This window comes from Lissotriton vulgaris, chromosome 3_1 (genome assembly GCF_964263255.1).
Source record: "Lissotriton vulgaris chromosome 3_1, aLisVul1.2, whole genome shotgun sequence".
NCBI lineage: Eukaryota > Metazoa > Chordata > Amphibia > Caudata > Salamandridae > Lissotriton > Lissotriton vulgaris.
This window is the reverse complement of record NC_141689.1, coordinates 1,034,432,115-1,034,449,241: the sequence shown is the minus strand read 5'-3', so window position 1 is coordinate 1,034,449,241 and position 17,127 is coordinate 1,034,432,115. Positions and strand designations below refer to the sequence as shown.

Here is a 17,127-nt window from a genome sequence, read left to right as displayed (position 1 = left end):
TCTTTAGGAGACTCATTCAGGCTAGAGTGGAGTATGGAACGTTAGTATACCTTTCTGCCTCTATCTTTCCTGCCCGAGTTCTGAAGAAGATCAGGAACAACAGGGCCCTAGTCATCCTAGTGTCTCTGGATTGTGCCTGGAGAGTAATTCTTAGCTTGAGCATCTGTCTACCAATCAGGCTACCGCTTCAGACAGATTTTCTGTCACAGTAGCGGGTCAGGGTTCTGCACCCGAAACTGTTGAATCCACACAACCATGCATAAAGATTGAGTGCGCTAGTTTACGGGGTCCAATCTGCCTCCTGAGCTTGTGTGTGCCATCCACACAACATGATGTTGTATGGCCCTCTGCATAAAGATCTGCTACACATTGGCCAAGAAGCAGCCTCTGGAAGATCTGAGGGCTCATTCCACCAGGGCCAAAGCTGCTACCATTGCGTTGGCACACAGTGGCAGTTCTTGGCATCTGCCAGGCTGTGACATGGGCATTAGTGGACATGAACACAAAGTACTACTACCTTGACAGACCGGTCTGGCTGGAAAGGCATTTCACCCTTTTGGTCCTGCAAGAGTTTTTGGCGTGAGCCCAGTCCGCAGACCCTTCACCTGGGGAGGTGCTGCTTTGGCATCTATTTAAAGGTGAGGAATTTGGTTAGAAATATCCATCGAAAGAAAAATGTAGTTACCTTCAGTAACACTCTGGCGGATACTGCAGCCGCGGTCCGTCCCCGCCCGCTGCTCCCTCGGCGTCTTTGAACTTAAGTAAAAAGTTCAAATGCGCCGCGGGAGAACTGACAGTCATGTCAGTCAGCATGACGTCTGACCGCCCACCCCTTCGGTGGGTGGTCCGACATCATGTTGACTGACATGATTGTCAGACAGTGGGGGCAACAGGCAGCAGCACAACACAAGTGCGCATTAGTGGGGGACAGTGGGCGAATTTTCGCACCGTGCCCACTCATGCGCACTTGTGTTTTGAGTTGTTTGCGCATGCCCATTAGGAGCCCTCTGGGCTCCTAATGGGCGTGCTTCGGGCGAAGAATAGCCATGCCCTGGCGCTGCTGGCAGGATTGGCTGAGAGCGAGGGGCTGTAGTGGCGCCAACGGACCCGGGGCGGCGCGGACCTGCTCAGGACCTCAGGTAGGATTCTTTAATGTATTTTAATAACCCCCCGCTCCAAATGGGCGTGCTCCGGGCGAAGAATAGCCATGCCAGCAGCGCCAGGATTGGCTGAGAGCGAGGGGCTGTAGTGGCGCCAACGGACCCGGGGCGGCACGGACCTGCTCAGGGCCTCAGGTAGGATTCTTTAAATGTATTTTAATAACCCCCCATGGCCTTTTAGCGTCTTTTAAAAAAAAAAATCATGCACACAGATTGCAGATTCGTTTTTTGGTAACCCATGGATGGGTTACCAAAAAATGTGCGATGTGCCTGTGTGAGTCCAGGGTGAGTGATGTGCCTGTGTGAGTCCAGGGTGAGCGATGTGCCTGTGTGAATCCAGGATGAGCAGTGTGCCTGTGTGAGTCCAGGGTGAGTGATGTCTGTGTGACTGCAGGTTGAGCAGTGTGCCTGTGTGAGTCCAGAGTGAGTGATGTGCCTGTGTGAGTCCAGGGTGAGCGATGTGCCTGTGTGAATCCAGGATGAGCAGTGTGCCTGTGTGAGTCCAGGGTGAGTGATGTGGATGGGTGAATGCTGGTTTAGTGATCTGTCAGAAAAGGGTGAGTAATGGGTCTATGAGTGCAGGGTGACTGTCCCTATGTCAATGCAGGGAGAGTGATGTATCTGTGCAAGTGCAAAGAGACTTGTCTGGCTACTTCCAGAGATGTGTTCGCCAAGCCACCCATTTTCTTACTCAAATTTGCTTGAGAATGCAACATTTGCCCACTCTTTTTTTAAAAAAATTCTCGGGAGACCCCCGGAACCCCCCATAAGTGGTTTAGGCTTGTTCTCTCGCCACAGTACAGTATTTACGCACACCACTTTCAAATGTCACCAGCCGCCCCTGGGATACTGTATCAAAACTCAAAATCTTTGCTGCTCTTCTTTTTCTAATTTTGTGAAATGGCGTGGAATGGTCTCTTTTTCATCATCTAAAAAGTTTCAGAATACGAGATCTGCACATTGGTACATCCAATAGTTTTGGGCTCCCTGTCCCAGGGCATGAAAAGAGTCGATCAAGAAACTGTCATCGGCGCACAGGAGTAAGGTCTATATGCGGCTCCAAGCTGTGACGTCAGAGGTAGAAAAAGAAGGTCAACATGAAGGCGCGCAGGAGCATTGCTGAGAAAACTTTCGGATCCACTCTGGTGCCTGGGGAATGTTCTAATGGTGTGGAATCTACGGCTGAATAGAGTGTCGACCAGAAAGCACATTTCCAAAAGAAACTTGTTTGTACGACTGTTCCTGCTTAAGCATTCCATTTTGACCAATTGCCCTTCAGGTGGCAGCCTTTCAGCATTGTAACAGAACTTACTGCATTACTTTAAAAAAACAAATAGGCATTGTACTTGAAAAATCCACGACAATACTAGCTTTATGAAATACATGCTTTTATCCAGGCCATCAGTCTTGAACTTGTAACTGTCTGTAATGTTGGAGAGAGCTGATGATGGAATATGTCCACCGCAAGCCCTGTTTTTGTGAAAATACCTGCCGTCGAGCAATTGATGTAACTTTATTAGCCTTGGACATCCAGTCCATCTCAATTGTCCGGTATCTTGAAACATATGCACCTACATCTTTGAAAACCCCACCTCTTTGCTCTAACAAAATTGGTACAAAATACAGATGTTTGCTTGCTTATCCTTTAGCTTTCTTTAGAAACTTTATTTTGTGGATTTGGGCATATTTTGTTATTGTGGAACTTTAATCTCGAAGTCACAGAGCAAGTGTTCGTATTTTCTTATTTTATAAACTAGATAAAAAGACTGATTATTTTTTCCGTAAATGTCTGTGATTTAAACACACTAAAAGAGCAATTCTGAACTAGTGGTCCAGGGACCCATTGGGGTCTGGAACACCACTCGGGGGCTTTGCCGTTGCTTAGAAATCTAAATAATATAAACAGATTAAGAAAATGTATATAAATAAAGAATTTTAAAACGTTCTGGAAATGTAAAGGGATTTTGAATTTAAGTCTAATAATTAAGTTGGTATCCTCAAGATTGGTTTGTGGGAGCAGTGCAATTGATTTATACAGAATATATAATGGACGAGGGGGGGGGCTCAGTTGAATTTAGAAAAGTGCCAACTTTTTTATTTTATATTTGTTTGTGAATTAAATAAAATGTTGCATCATTTGTGTATCTGTTTTGTGGAATGCTGGTGTCTATGTTTGTGTATTGTGATTCGATACAATTTTCAAAATTGCTTTGGCCAGGGTCTGGCTTCCAGTAATGACTTAGTGGGGGGTCCCTGAATTCCAATAATGATTCAGTGAGGTCACCGGTTTTCCAGAAATTATTAAGTGGGGGAGGTCCACAGAAGTCATCAGGTTAAGAAGCACTGCGCTTAAAGAAGTTACTAAGACAACTTGAAAGGCAGAGACTATTTGCATACTGTTAGACCCGTCTGCTTCTGAGAGTCCCCTCACCACTATGATTTCTTTTGTTCCCCTGTACCTCCCAAAATTTGTCGCTTTTCTTTGTCTACCAGGACCTTTTGTGTGCTGTTTCATGGGGCTGAATGTTCCTTGACGCCCAGTTGTTCACAAGGTTTATGGCACCTATTTACAAGGCACCTGACGAAACCTGTGACATTATAGACTGGGATTGGCAACCTGTATGAATGGCCTCAAAATGGTGGCCATCCTTTTTCCTCATGTGAGTGACTCCCCTTGGAGCCTCCATGAACCTTGACCTTTCAAGGTTTTGGCGCCCTTTTACTTAGCGCGCATTCCTGACAGGAATTTCTTTTTTTTCCTCAGGTACACAAAATGGCTGCTCTAGAACCCCAGTATGGTGGCTGTTAGGGTCCCAAATACCTCTAAGAAGTGCCATGTCATTGGCCTAGCCCAAAGAAGGTTCTAGAACCTACTGGCACGAGCCAGCACCTCAGGGCACTGGCTATATAAGGTCCAGTCCCTGGCGGCCATTTTAGATGACCAGAAGACTAGATAGGATAATGATGTTCCAGATCTAGGTGAAGAAGGAGATTCCAGACTTGACACCAGATTGACACCTGCCCTGTTGACCCCTGAGGCGGCTGGTAGCGCGGGGAGTAGAGCAAGCAAGGGTCACTGGCGTGGATCCTGACTGGCGTTCCAGTCAGCTGTGTGTGCAGTGACCTCGCGCCTACAGCGCCTTCCCAGCGAGTGCCTCGTCACCCCCAAGAGACTGTGGCCGTGTTCGTGTGCCTTCCCCGCCCCCCTCCCCCCCCCCCCCGCCACCCCCCCCCCCCGGTGGTGAATTACGACAGACTCGGGTCGCGAGGCGAGAGCAAGTTCGCCGCGAGCGTCTTCTGTGCCCCTTTGTGACAGGCACCTCCAGCGAGGAGCTCGGATGTCTCCGAGCTCCACCGGCGTAGAGTGCTTCCTGCGCAGACTGAGGTGAGGTAGTGCGCCGGGGCGGGGAAAGGTCGGTCTTCGTTGGGCGGGACTACTGTCTCTGCCCCTCCCCAGTGAATCGGCGGCTGTAGCTGTGGGCGGGAACCATCCCTGTTTGAGGAAGTCGGAGGGAGGTCCGTGGAGCCCCTGAGAACTCGTCGCTGGCGAGAGAAGTGCTGAGCCCGACTGAATCGCTTTTCGATTGCAGCCGATGTGAGGTGGGCCCGTTTCTTCAGGTGGGAAGCAGTGATATAGAGGAACTGTGAACCGGCATTTATTTGACTGAGCGCGAAGATTGTGTGACCTCTTCGGCAGCCCCGTTCGTCAGTCTAAAGACTTTGAACTGGTGCCGCCTGAGCGCTAGCAGTGGTGAAGCCCCTAGGCGCGCTTAGACCCCACCGGCAAACAGAGATCTCAACCCGGTGGCAGCCGAGTGTAAATGAAGTGTTCACTGTCTTTCCTTGCCTTTTAGATACACGTGCATAACCCCCGTGTGATTCTTAAAGAGTCCCAACACTCCTTTTGTGCCCAGAGAAGCCTGTGTACATTATTGGTGAAATCGTCATAAACTGTAAGAGTTATCTTTCCAACCTGAAACGTATTTGCAAATGTAGTGTTCCTGAAGTATTTAATTGGTGGCAGCGATACCAGAATGAACCTGTGGTTGTTTATTTAACTGAACCAGTATTTATTCTGCTAAATAGAAAGTGATATTTATTCTATTTATTGATGATAATTATTCCTGATATTTATTCTATTTATTGATGATATGTAATCCTGAGCTTATTTATTGTATTTATTCCAAAATCGAAACCCAGCAAATTGTGGCCAAAAGAAATGTAAATGTGCTTTCTTAATTGATCCCCATTCACAACAGAGAATTTTTACATAAAAGAATCGTATTTTTCTACAACAGTGGTGTGGTGTCCTTCTTTTTGGTGGTTGTACAAGGAGATATTATTGGGTCAAAGCCGGCTTAACACAATAGCCTTCCCTTGCCTTGACACTTGAGCCAAGCTACCCATCTTTGTGCTGGGCTTGCCCATCGCAGGTCCAACACATACCCAATACATTGAATGTCAAACTTGCCTTTTAGCCTTTTATTGGGATAATACTTTGTCTATCATAAGACATTTTGTGTTCAATGTGCATGATTAATATTCTTGCAAGTAGCCAATTGACGTTGTAATTTTTGCTTTAAAGCATAAATCTATATATATATATACATATTTTTCGTTCTTTTTCTTTTTCAGACCAGATGCTCCAGATTTGAATAAGAAGTTCATCTCATCCAGTCCAGGAGTGTTAAAGAACCCTAGTGCGAAAGGAGCACCGAATAATAAATCAAATCCCACTCGTACTGAGTGGCTCCGCCCTGGTGAAAATGTGTCTTTATTGCGCAGTAATGTTGAACCTAACCCTGCATGTAACTATGACAATACGAGAGTGCCTGCCAGGATACCAAATGAAAAGTATTGTCATGACTCTTCCCAATTAACATGGGCAAAAACAGCAGAACCAAAAGTTAGTTTGCCTTCCTCCCTGCAGACTACCTGTTTGCCAGGTCTTTCAAAAACTCAGCAAAGGTCACAGGGAGAACCACGCAGCTTACAGACTCCTGAAAATACTGGAAGCCATCGAGACCCACAGACCGACAACTTTAGCGTACCGCCAGCTTTACCTCCAAAGAAATACCCAAGGAGCGCGGTGCCTGTAAGAGACGTTGTTATACCTACATACAAAATTCACACTACAGGGCTTAAACCTCCAAGCATAGAAAAAGACCCCTCTGGTATTACCTCGGCTACTGGAAACAATAAGCATGTTTCTGCAAAGGAAGCAGGACTCAAAACTATTTTTCAAGAGGGTGACTTCCACTTGCGTAAACCAAATCTGAAAGTCTCTGAACCCTTTGCTTTGCAGACGGTGCCTGACGGTCTATTCTCTGGTGAAACTGACCATAACGGACAGAGTAATTTATCTACAAGTGAAAACGATAATGTTTCATTGACCACCTACTTTTCAGTGGACAGCTGCATGACTGACACCTACAGAATGAAGTATCACCAGAGGCCAAAACTCAATTTTTCAGAAAGTAGTGACTTCCAGAGAGAAGGTGACTCTGTAACATCAAGTGACCAGGAATTTGGGAGTACACACCACACCACTCTAAATAATCGCCCTGCACCTGGCCAAAAATCCAAACTGAGCCCAGCTGGAATTCACTGCAATAGGTAGTGAACATTGCACAGTGAATTCATTACTTTTTTGTATCTGAATGAGCAGAAGGCCTGCAATCCTTCATGTCAGAAGACAGTGATTATTTCTACCTATGATATGAAGAAAAGCACGTGCTGAAGTAGAGGTGCAGGTTACTGTCCTTATTTGTTGCCTTTGTGACCTAACTGCGATAAAAACTTGTTTTGATATGCAATTCCAATGAAAAAGACACGTACATACAAGTTCGTGATAAGCACCTTAAATAAATATTTTTGTTCCCTTAATAGTCCTGTCAGGTGACAATGGCCGTACTCAGTATAGAATCTGTAATTCTTTCCAAGTGGACCGATGGGAGAAGAGGGTTTCTATTGGATTTATACCACGAGGTTCATATTATGCTTTTTTACAGCATGACGCTTTTGAAGACCTATCCTTGTCGGTAACAAGTATATATTTGTTTATTATTATTGTGTCACCCTACTGTTTGAACTTTCAAAGTAAAGTACCTTTCCAAAGATTTACAACAAGAAAAGCCAAATATTCAGATGTGTCTGTTATGTTCTGTAGCAAAATTAATTATCATTCAGGGGTGCCTCTTATGTTGGGGTCCTCGAGGAATGGCATTTACCTTTGAGTTTCCTGGGCTGACTTCTCAATCTGAAGCGTTTTTAGTTAAATACTTGGTACGAATTTTCTTCCCAGGAGGATGAAAACTTAGAGGCAATCAAATCCTTGTTGCCATGTTGCTGTAAAACAAAATCATGGTCTATCACAAGACTTCGTTTGCACTAGTTCGGATTTACAAGTTCCTACTTGAAATGATGATCATATTCCCCTTAACAAGGTTTAAGTAAAATATGCAAGTATAAAGATAAAAATGCTAATCTCATTGACGTTACTACCCTGATTTGTATAGTTATAAGCATGTTTGAAAATGGGTTCCAGCGCCCATAAATCACGCAGCCCATACAAATAAGCTCATTGTACCGTCCCATGCTATTTTTTTGTGACGAGGAGGCACTAGACACCTTCCACAGACTCTTGCATTTTGTTTGCCGAGTTTGTTGACTCACAGTTCCTGCTATTAGCGAGACTTGATTGCCATTCTGTATCTTTTATGCAGCTTCCTATTTTGCTATCTGCTTAGAAATGGAAAACAGACGTTATTTAGAGATACATACATATTAACGGTTGGCTGAAAAGAACTGCTATGTTTACCCTGCTATTTTAGACCTTGTTTTGCTTCTTCCTTCATGACCATCCTAGTCCTGAAAATTCCTTACTTTGCTGTCCATTGGCCCTACATGGGCATTATTGTCGGTGTTTATGAGAATTAGGTGTAACTCAATCATTTACATTTACCACAATTTCATAATTACTAGCTGAGGTTTCTCCTCAATCCATACCTATGCCTTGCGAGGGGTTTTGAGCACTTCCCTCAGATCCATTGAAGTTTTTCAAATGCATGTAGGCTTCCAATTGTTTCCTCCAGAAACAACATTATAGCAGCATAAAACTGTGTGAAATGGAGTTACTAATGGGTATCTAGTCTCGTTTACCTAGCTAAGTAGACTCAACAGATCTAAAGTTCCCTTAAATAAACTAGCCACACCAGAAGCACAAGTGATTGATCATACATATGTCTGAGGAGATGTATTACAACTTGATAATAGTGTTGCAGCATGTTTTATCTTGCCTTGCTAAGCCAAATAAACTTAATCTAATTATAAGATAGATGATATCACCCAAGAATTGTCATTTTTCATTAATAGTTGCTTTGGCGAGGACAAAAAGAATACAGCCAAAGGCTGTGTTTTTTTATTGAGATTAAGGTAGTGCATAAAACCATCACCCTTGTGTCCACTGCAATTCTCTCTTAAGTAAATTTGGTAACTGTGAGTGTATTTGCACTGTTGGGTTACCTACTTTCACTTATCCATACACTGATAGCAACAACTGGTACTTGTCTGCTCCCCTTATTATTTGTAATGAGCAGAAAAGGGGTTGGTCCTCCACTGTATGAACAATAATGAACTATGTATAAGAGTGTCTTAATTGACCTACAGCCATACATTTATTAGAAACTTTCTTTTGGCACAGATTAGTAGGTTAGGAAACACAAATTACAATGGCTTGTCTTAGATGTTGTTTGGGTTGGTATTTTAGAACTTAGCTGCATATCACACTATTGTGATGTAATATTTGTGTATTATAGATATCAGCACAAAAGAATACGAAGTGTATAATCCATTTTGGCAGGTTGTTTCGACACTACATATATGATTTGTGCATAGATCCACCAGGAATGTGCATTAGTCATAGAAACAACACCAACTAAAACTAATTGCCTTTCAGATACATGTAGGGAATGTTGTGTTATGTAACACAATTAGATTATGCTTTCTAATGTTGGAATCCATGCTTAATAATTTGTAAAAATAATTTGAAATGAGCAGAAAGTGCAAAAGTTAAAAAGATTGTACCCAAGTAAATAAAATACGTTTACACTGAGCTTACTATAAAGTATCCTCTGTTGTGCTTCCACAATGTAATCATTACATTTCATATGTGCGCACTACGCTACTTTGAGTTTATAGTCCTAGTTTCTAGTTCCAAATTGATAAATATTTTTTAAACGTATTCTAACTTGGATTCTAGAAGTTCTAATTCAATTTCTTAATGTTCTTACTACAATTAGCTGAAAAATATATTGTATATAATCGTTTTTTCAAGGAAATCTGTTATTTGCACAAAAGTTCCAGATAGGAAGGCCATTCAACAGGACTTACTTTTTCCTGTTCTGTTCCGGACTATGCACTCCATGCTGTGTGAAGATCAATTTTACCTTTGTAAATTATCAGATATTAATGTTGGTTTATTGCCGAGTGCCTATTTATTTTTTAATAAATATTTTCTTGTTCTTGTATAGACTTTATGATAAAATATATTTTGGAAATTATTTTGAACTTTGAGGCATTGAGTAATTAACTATGTGAAGAACAATTGAATGTTTTCTCACCATGTTTTGGAATATTTGTGTTGCATTTTCTTTTTCCTTACCCCAATTGGGGGTTTTCTAAATACTTTGTTGTATAACTGTTATGTTAGTCTTTGTAATGTTTGTAAATTTTGATCTTTGACGATAAGATTTGTTAAGCAAAGAGTGAGTCTCATTCTCAGAGAGTAGTCAGTATATTGCTGTGCAATATCTATTGTATTCATCATCTGCCTAATTACAAGTAGAAATACTTTTCAACAAATGATCCATAGCAAACAATCTAAAATTATGATGTAATTCATTATGTGACATTATTGTATGATGTTTTAAAATACATAGTGATATTCAAATATGGATACCTTGACTTTATTAAACCAACCACCTACAACTGTACGAACTGGGTGTGTTATTAGTCCTTTTAGCTATCATGACACTATCCCCTGGAGGCCCTATTGAATCTACTTGTTAAATAATACCTCTTTTTCCATAATGATTTTTTGATGCTGGGAGTATGGGACTTAAGGGGCTATTAGACAACTGCACAGGCCTGGATAGGGATTGCCTGCAGAGGATTACATGAAGAGATAGGAGGGACTGTCCCGTGTCAGTCCGGAGTTGAAGACACAGTCCTAAGAAACATGGCAGGAAAATTGCTTAAGTGATGGTGGAAACTAGCATCTGGTAAAAAATAAAATAGAAAGGGGATAGTGACTTGGAAGGAGGGCAAGGAATTGGTGCAGCACATGAAATGGATTGCAAAACTGCAGTACTTAAGACAGTGGTGGAGATGCAAGTGGTGGAGGGATGGCAGAGAGAAGATATGGTAATGCCTACTCTGAAAAGAAACACAGGTGTTGCATATGGCAGAGGAATCAAGTGAGATGTTGAAATGGAGCCACCTGGACAGGCAGTGCTTGGTAAGACCCAAACCCACTATCTCTATTCTAATAATTTCATTAGTTACTGCCTTTAGGAGAATAATGCAGACTACTGAATTGTGTGGATATTTAACAACATTGTCAATGGTAATGTTATGGTAATGAATATTGTGTTTGAAATCTGGTACAACACATGACAGATTAAATTAATTGTCACAATTAAAAAGTGGTCTTATGTAAATTAAACTGTAATGAAAGTGCTTAGTTGCAAGAAAAAACTGGAAACTTCCCAAAGAAAGACTAGCAGAGCACTGAAGCAATTGCATATTATTCGAATGTACATCCACCTATTAAAGTATTTTTAAGAAATATATTGTGGCTCTTTAATGACTCCTGTCACACTTTTGCTCTTTTGTTGCTGAATGTGCCAGGTTTTACTTTAAAACAATGATAGGTTATACAAATTGTGTAGGAATTGCCGGTGAGTCATCTAGTTTGACTTCTAAATCCTACACTTCAGTGTGTGTTAGCAAATCTTATATCTCTTTTATTGCCATGCAGTACCTGTGAAGGTTTTCTTTTTTGTGTTTTTTTTTTAAAACCTTTATTTGACATTTCAACCAGGTACAAACACGGGCCTACAACCCCCAGGGCCGGCCGCTAAGCAGTTGCAACACAATAAAACGATCGAAACACCAGACTCAGCATCCCGGAGAGCAGATTCGCCACGTCCACAATACGTACTGGTTGTAAAACATATCAAGTTGGTGACAGGATACAAAAGGTTCCATTTTATAATATAAGATAGAAGGATCAGGTGCCATACAATATCTCAAGTTGCGAAAAAGGGGTGGGCGAAATAGCAATATGTCCACAGTTAAATCATCTTCGTGTAAGTCAGCGGCGTTAAGACCTACTATGCAGGATAAGCGAGCGTACAAGTACGGTTCGCGCCAGCTAACTGTCCGCCCAGTGGCACTGAAACATCGCGAGAATTGAGGCACATATGAAAAAGCAGAGATGGACATAAAAATGAACCCATTACACTGACCCGGAAAAGAAGAAAATAAAAGGGGCAAAGAAAGATAAGAAGAGAAAAGGGCCATAGAAATAAAACGAAAAACAAAACTCCCATCCCCTAACCCCCCACCCTGCAGATGACTACGGCCTACCCCCCTAGCAGCATGCCTGTCACCCAAGAACTGAAACCCGAAATATAGAAAGACCCAGAGAAAGACAGAAAGAAATTAAACCCCACCCAAAGAGGGGAAATGGAGGAGGGCTGTATTCTACGTGCTCCCGGTCTCTCCCCCCCGCCCTAACAAAGGGCTCCCCCTGAAACTGATGCATTCGAATAGTCCAAACTGAAAAAGTACCCCGGGGGAACCGCCAACACTGCCCCGGACTCCGTTAATCTAATGAAGCAGTCCAGTTACCGATAAAACCACAATGAACAACCCAAACAACAATCTCAGCCTTGGCCCCGTCGATCAAATTCGCCGAGTCCCTCAGATGAATAGAGCCCCATCATCAAAATGTCAAAAGTTAAACAGAAGTGGTCGGAACATGGTTCAGTAGATGGAAAAAGAACAGCAAATCCCAAAGTAATCAGCTGGTAACAACGATGCCCCTCCCCGTCTCCGAAGCCAGGCATTGTCACATCCGCCATCTTGATAGACCGACTGGGGAGGGGGTACGACACAATCCAAAACAGTTCACAGTACCAATTAAAAGGTTCCAGGATGGGGACAGCAGTTGAATGTTCCGACAACTGCAAAACCGGGGATTCCAAAAAATTAATTGAGTCACCCAACACAGCCCATTCGAGTAGTTCCACTTCTGTAGGGGCAGGCACAGCTTCCAGCACCGTGTCTAAGTGCGCCACTGGGGCGTCGATCAAAAGGCAAGCTGGCTGCCGGGTCTCGGGCATCAAGTCAGGATCCGGTCTCAGTCCTTTAATTCCATCTTGCGCCGACAACAGGCTGCAGACCTGGGCTGCCACAGTCGCCTGAAGTGCCTCAAGGGCCGCCAGCACCGCCCGCAATGACGGGCTACTTTTGGCCTGCTCCACCCGGTTCCATATTTCTTTAGGCATAGTGATCCCCACGGAGAGGCGCCTTCTCCGGGGTAAGATTAGCCGGAGCAGGACTGAGCCGTGAGGGACCAACCGGCAGCATGCATTAGTGTGCGACGAGACTCCAACCCAAGGTGCGCCGGCGATACAAGTGCCGGGCCTCCGGGTCAGGGACCCCCGCAACACAGCACCGTGCGTAACTCGTCTCATCACCTCCAACACAACACCAGGCTGCAGATGGTAGCAAAGCAATCCAAAAATTCCGAAAGTTCCAGAGACCGGACCCTGCCGCCCTCAACAGTCCGCTGTTGTTCAACTCGGACCCGGGTAGACCAGCACTCGAGACCCCGGCTTCCAGACTGGGTTAGGCCACAAATCGGTCCTCGACGTTACTCCGCTCCACAATGTCGGAAAAACCCCGGGATCACACCATCGGAGTGCGGATTAGTTCACACACACACGGATCGGGGGCAGGAAAGCAGGATAGGTGACAGGATCTTGGAGCGTAAGACGGAGGTCAGCGGAGCCGGGAGACTATGCGGCCATCTTGCTTGCTGTCGTAGCTCCTCTCCCCCTGTGAAGGTTTTTAATACGTTTAGAATGTAGGAATGTAGTATATTCACTTAGAAACCTTATGATTGAGCAGTCCTGGAGCCTACATTTGGGCAAATGGTTCCATGTTACTGCATAGACCTCAACTGCAACACTGCCTTTATGTCAACTAAGCTACATAAATCAGGGTGAGATTTGTATTTTATTTAACACTACCCTAACTGTCATTGTATTGACACTATCATTATGCTGTACTCCTTTCATATTTTTACATTACATTTTTAAAACAAGTTTCTTAATTTTAACTGGAACCCAAAGTCTGTTAATGGTGTTGGACTTTTAAATGTATTTATTATGTATTCAATTTAGCTGCCTAACTCTATGCTTTAGCCTGGATTACCTGAACTCTTTATATCTCCAACAACCCAGTCACCTCATGCTGCCCTCGAATTATCAGAGCAAAGACAAAACCTGAAATGTTTCCAAAATCTGACTTTAGAAACAAAGTGTGTTCTAAATGAATGTGTACATACATTTAACATTTCTTTGTAAATCTATCCTCTGAATGTACTCCATTTATAAAGGTTTTCTTTATTATATTAACATTAACAATTAAACTTGTTTGTTATCTAAGATATAATTCATCTAATTTAATCTAACCCTTATGTTTAAATAGTATCATTACTTTACAATAAGTTTATTTACCTTTAGGTAATCCTTAAATATTTTCATATAACATTTTTTAATTGTATTCAATAATGTATATATGAGTATAAAAATTTAATTATATTCTGTTTATTTTATTGAATACCCTACGTTCTAATTGTTATCTATCTATCAATCTATCTATCTAATCAAGCACATGAAATACATAATGCTGCAGAACTCCTCCATTCTAGTTCTAGATTGCACATTCTACATTCCTCAGCATGCTACAAAAAGATATCATCTCAGATTAAAAAACACACAATATGTTATAAAAAAAAATGCCTGGTGGACTTGACATCCATTTGTAAAGTGCTTGTTCACTCTGAAGGGTATCTTGGTACCTAAATAACAGATGGTGTTTATTGTTTCCCAGTTCAGAATGAAAGGCTGAGTAAAACAGTCAAAATTTGAACCTGTGACCATGAGGACAAACACAGATTCCTTAAGTGTATGCATTAGTCCACTGAACAACCAGAGGTAGCATAACCGTGATTAAAGTGCATAACGTGTTTCTGCCTGCTTGCTGGTCCTTATTGAATGAAAATACCAATGCAATGTTGAAGGGGGCTCAAATGTAATACCCTTTAAGTCACAACCACATATTTTTAGATTAGATGTATGACTAATGATAAGGAAATGTAATAATACACTGTAAAGATCATGTGATAATCACAAAATATTAATACTTTTGTTCCATTGAGGCGTAATTTGTTCTTAAACTAAATTTCATTTTTCAAAATCCTCAACAAAATGGTTGTAATAAAACCCGAAATTTCAAATGTCCTCATAATCACTAGTCAGGGCATGACAGATAAATGATAGTTTGACACCAACGGAAGTAATAAATATAACTCTTAGAAGCCCTCTTTTATAGCACTGACATTGTGTTTTGTTCAGACATTGAGTTTTTTTAAATGCAGCAAAAACTTTTATTTTATTTTTCACAAAATGACATACACTCTCCTCTAAAGATGATCTTCTGCTCGGGCAGTAACAGTTATTTAACTGCAGCAATCATGGAGTTTCACTATATTGATACCTCCTGGCCATTTTGTCTGTAGACGCGCACACACACACACCCACACACACACGCCCTGTATACTTCATATTGTTTTGTTATTAACTTGGATGCCATTCAACATCTGTAAGAACAACCCACCTTCCCCTCCCCTAAAAATACATACCCTATGCATTTTTTTTCATGGCAAGTTTTGTGAAGATCAGTCAAGCGGGCCAAAAAAGGGGGAGGGCTCAAATGTGAATTTTTCCATTTTAACTACCATTTTATTTATTTATTTATAACGTTTTATATAGCGCAAACTTGATCCCGAAGGATATCAGAGCGCTTTACAATTTGAGGCAAAGGTAACAAAGCAGAACAGTAGTGTAGTTAATCAAAACAAAAACAGTCCAAAAAACTCAATAACATCCCACTTCATTTTTAATACATATAAATTAATTCTACAACTGATAATTCTGACATATTCGCTGTAAAACTCATTTTTAAGTAACAAAGCAGGAACACACAATATAGAGGAAGGCTTAAACATTGTATTCTATATAAGCGCCAAATGAAAAAAGCACAACTTAAATTACCCCCCCCCCCCCACACCGTCCCCACACACACACACACACACATTACAGCAAAAAAGAAAACAGAACTCAGATCAAACCACTTTCGAATACCTGGTAGGTGAACTTAAAGTTCATGGGGCTTCCTCTATTCGGCTACATAATATTTATCATCCCCCCTGGTGACCCTCTGCCCTTTGTAGATGAACTGTCTGACCTACTTTCCCAAGCCTCGATTTCCTACTCCAATAACATCTTCCTCTGAGACTTCAATATTCACTGGAGCAATAATAAAGATCCCTCAGTTATACCGTAGGGTTAGTTTCTCCATGATGCAGTAAAACAGCTGAATAGAGGTAGACCTGGCTTGACATGAAAGTAGAAATTTACTCAAAGAAGTGGCTTTGCTAAAACCTTTTAGTGGACTTGAGAATTTGGCTTTTAAAAAGTCATTTGGGCTGGGCTTGTAAAAGTAAAAATGTTAGAAATATCTTGGGCTTCTGCAAATCCGGTTTTGAAAACTTTTTCAAATCTAACCTTTCGCAGATCCATGAAAAATTAAAACCATCTGACTGATATCCTCTTGAGAGAAAAACGTTGTGGCTGCCGTTAGAGGGTGCAGGGATGCAACTTTTTTGTGTTCTATTTTTATGGTGGAAAACATAACAAAAAAAATACTACTTGAGTGAAACTTAGTACTTTTAAGAAAGAAAACAAAGGTGGAAATGTACTAGGAGAAGAGATTTTAAAAAACCTTACTAATGAAGTAGTACATGTTAGAGTCGAATAAGTCTGTTTTGCTTTACACAACGAATGACTTCCCTGCACAGTGAACAAAAAAGTATGATTGTTTGGAAACTGGAATCAGTGGCTTCTTGTTGGTCCTGCAAAATATCACCTGGCAATGTCTCTCCAGCAGTGATGGCTTACTATACTATGAGTTGGAAAATGATGCAGCTAACTGTTCGAGATTCCTATTCATCTTTGTTTTCTGGGTGGTGAGCTTTTAAGATGCTTATGCATGGAAGATTTTTCAAAACTGTATTGGCCTCTGTTTCCTCTGCTGAGCTTCTTGTCACATATAGTGCAGATAACATTCTCAGCTGTACCTTTTTTTTTCACCTGCTGGATCAGTGAAGAGATGTGAAACTAAATTTCAGTGGATATTTGGAAACTTCAGTATCTTCTACATCAACCTCTTCCTCATCATACTCCTCTTCTTCTTGATTTCTCCTTTCTAGTTCCTCCTCTCCTGAAGTCATTTAAAAATGGAAATAGTTTATGTTCCACAAAAAACAAAGCTAGAGGAAAATGCTTATCTATCTCATTTGCTTACAGGGCTGAGCACTGGCAAGAAGGCCAAAGAAATGTGTCGCACACCGAAGAACTACATGTGGATGAATGCAGGATGAAGATCAATCATATCTCTTCAAAAGTCTATAAGGATTTGCAGATCCTCTGCAGCTCCAAGGAAATCAACATGGGGGGGGGGGGGGTGCCCTGGGTTTGCGGTACACTGAACTATGTATCCCACAAGCCATAAAACAGACAAATGAAAATACAGCTTCCTGATGGATACTTAT

General features: G+C 41.9%; 1 protein-coding gene across 1 annotated transcript in view; it reads left to right on the top strand.

Moving 5' to 3' along the window:
- Window positions 1–11,009, top strand: part of USP53 (ubiquitin specific peptidase 53) — a 349,409-nt gene extending 338,400 nt beyond the window's left edge. Inside the window, exon 15 of the mRNA XM_086961441.1 lies at window positions 5,796–11,009. Coding sequence (XP_086817567.1) covers window positions 5,796–6,780 — 985 coding nt within the window. The 3' untranslated portion in view covers window positions 6,781–11,009. The remainder of the gene's footprint in view (window positions 1–5,795) is intronic.
- Window positions 11,010–17,127: the final 6,118 nt, after the last annotated feature.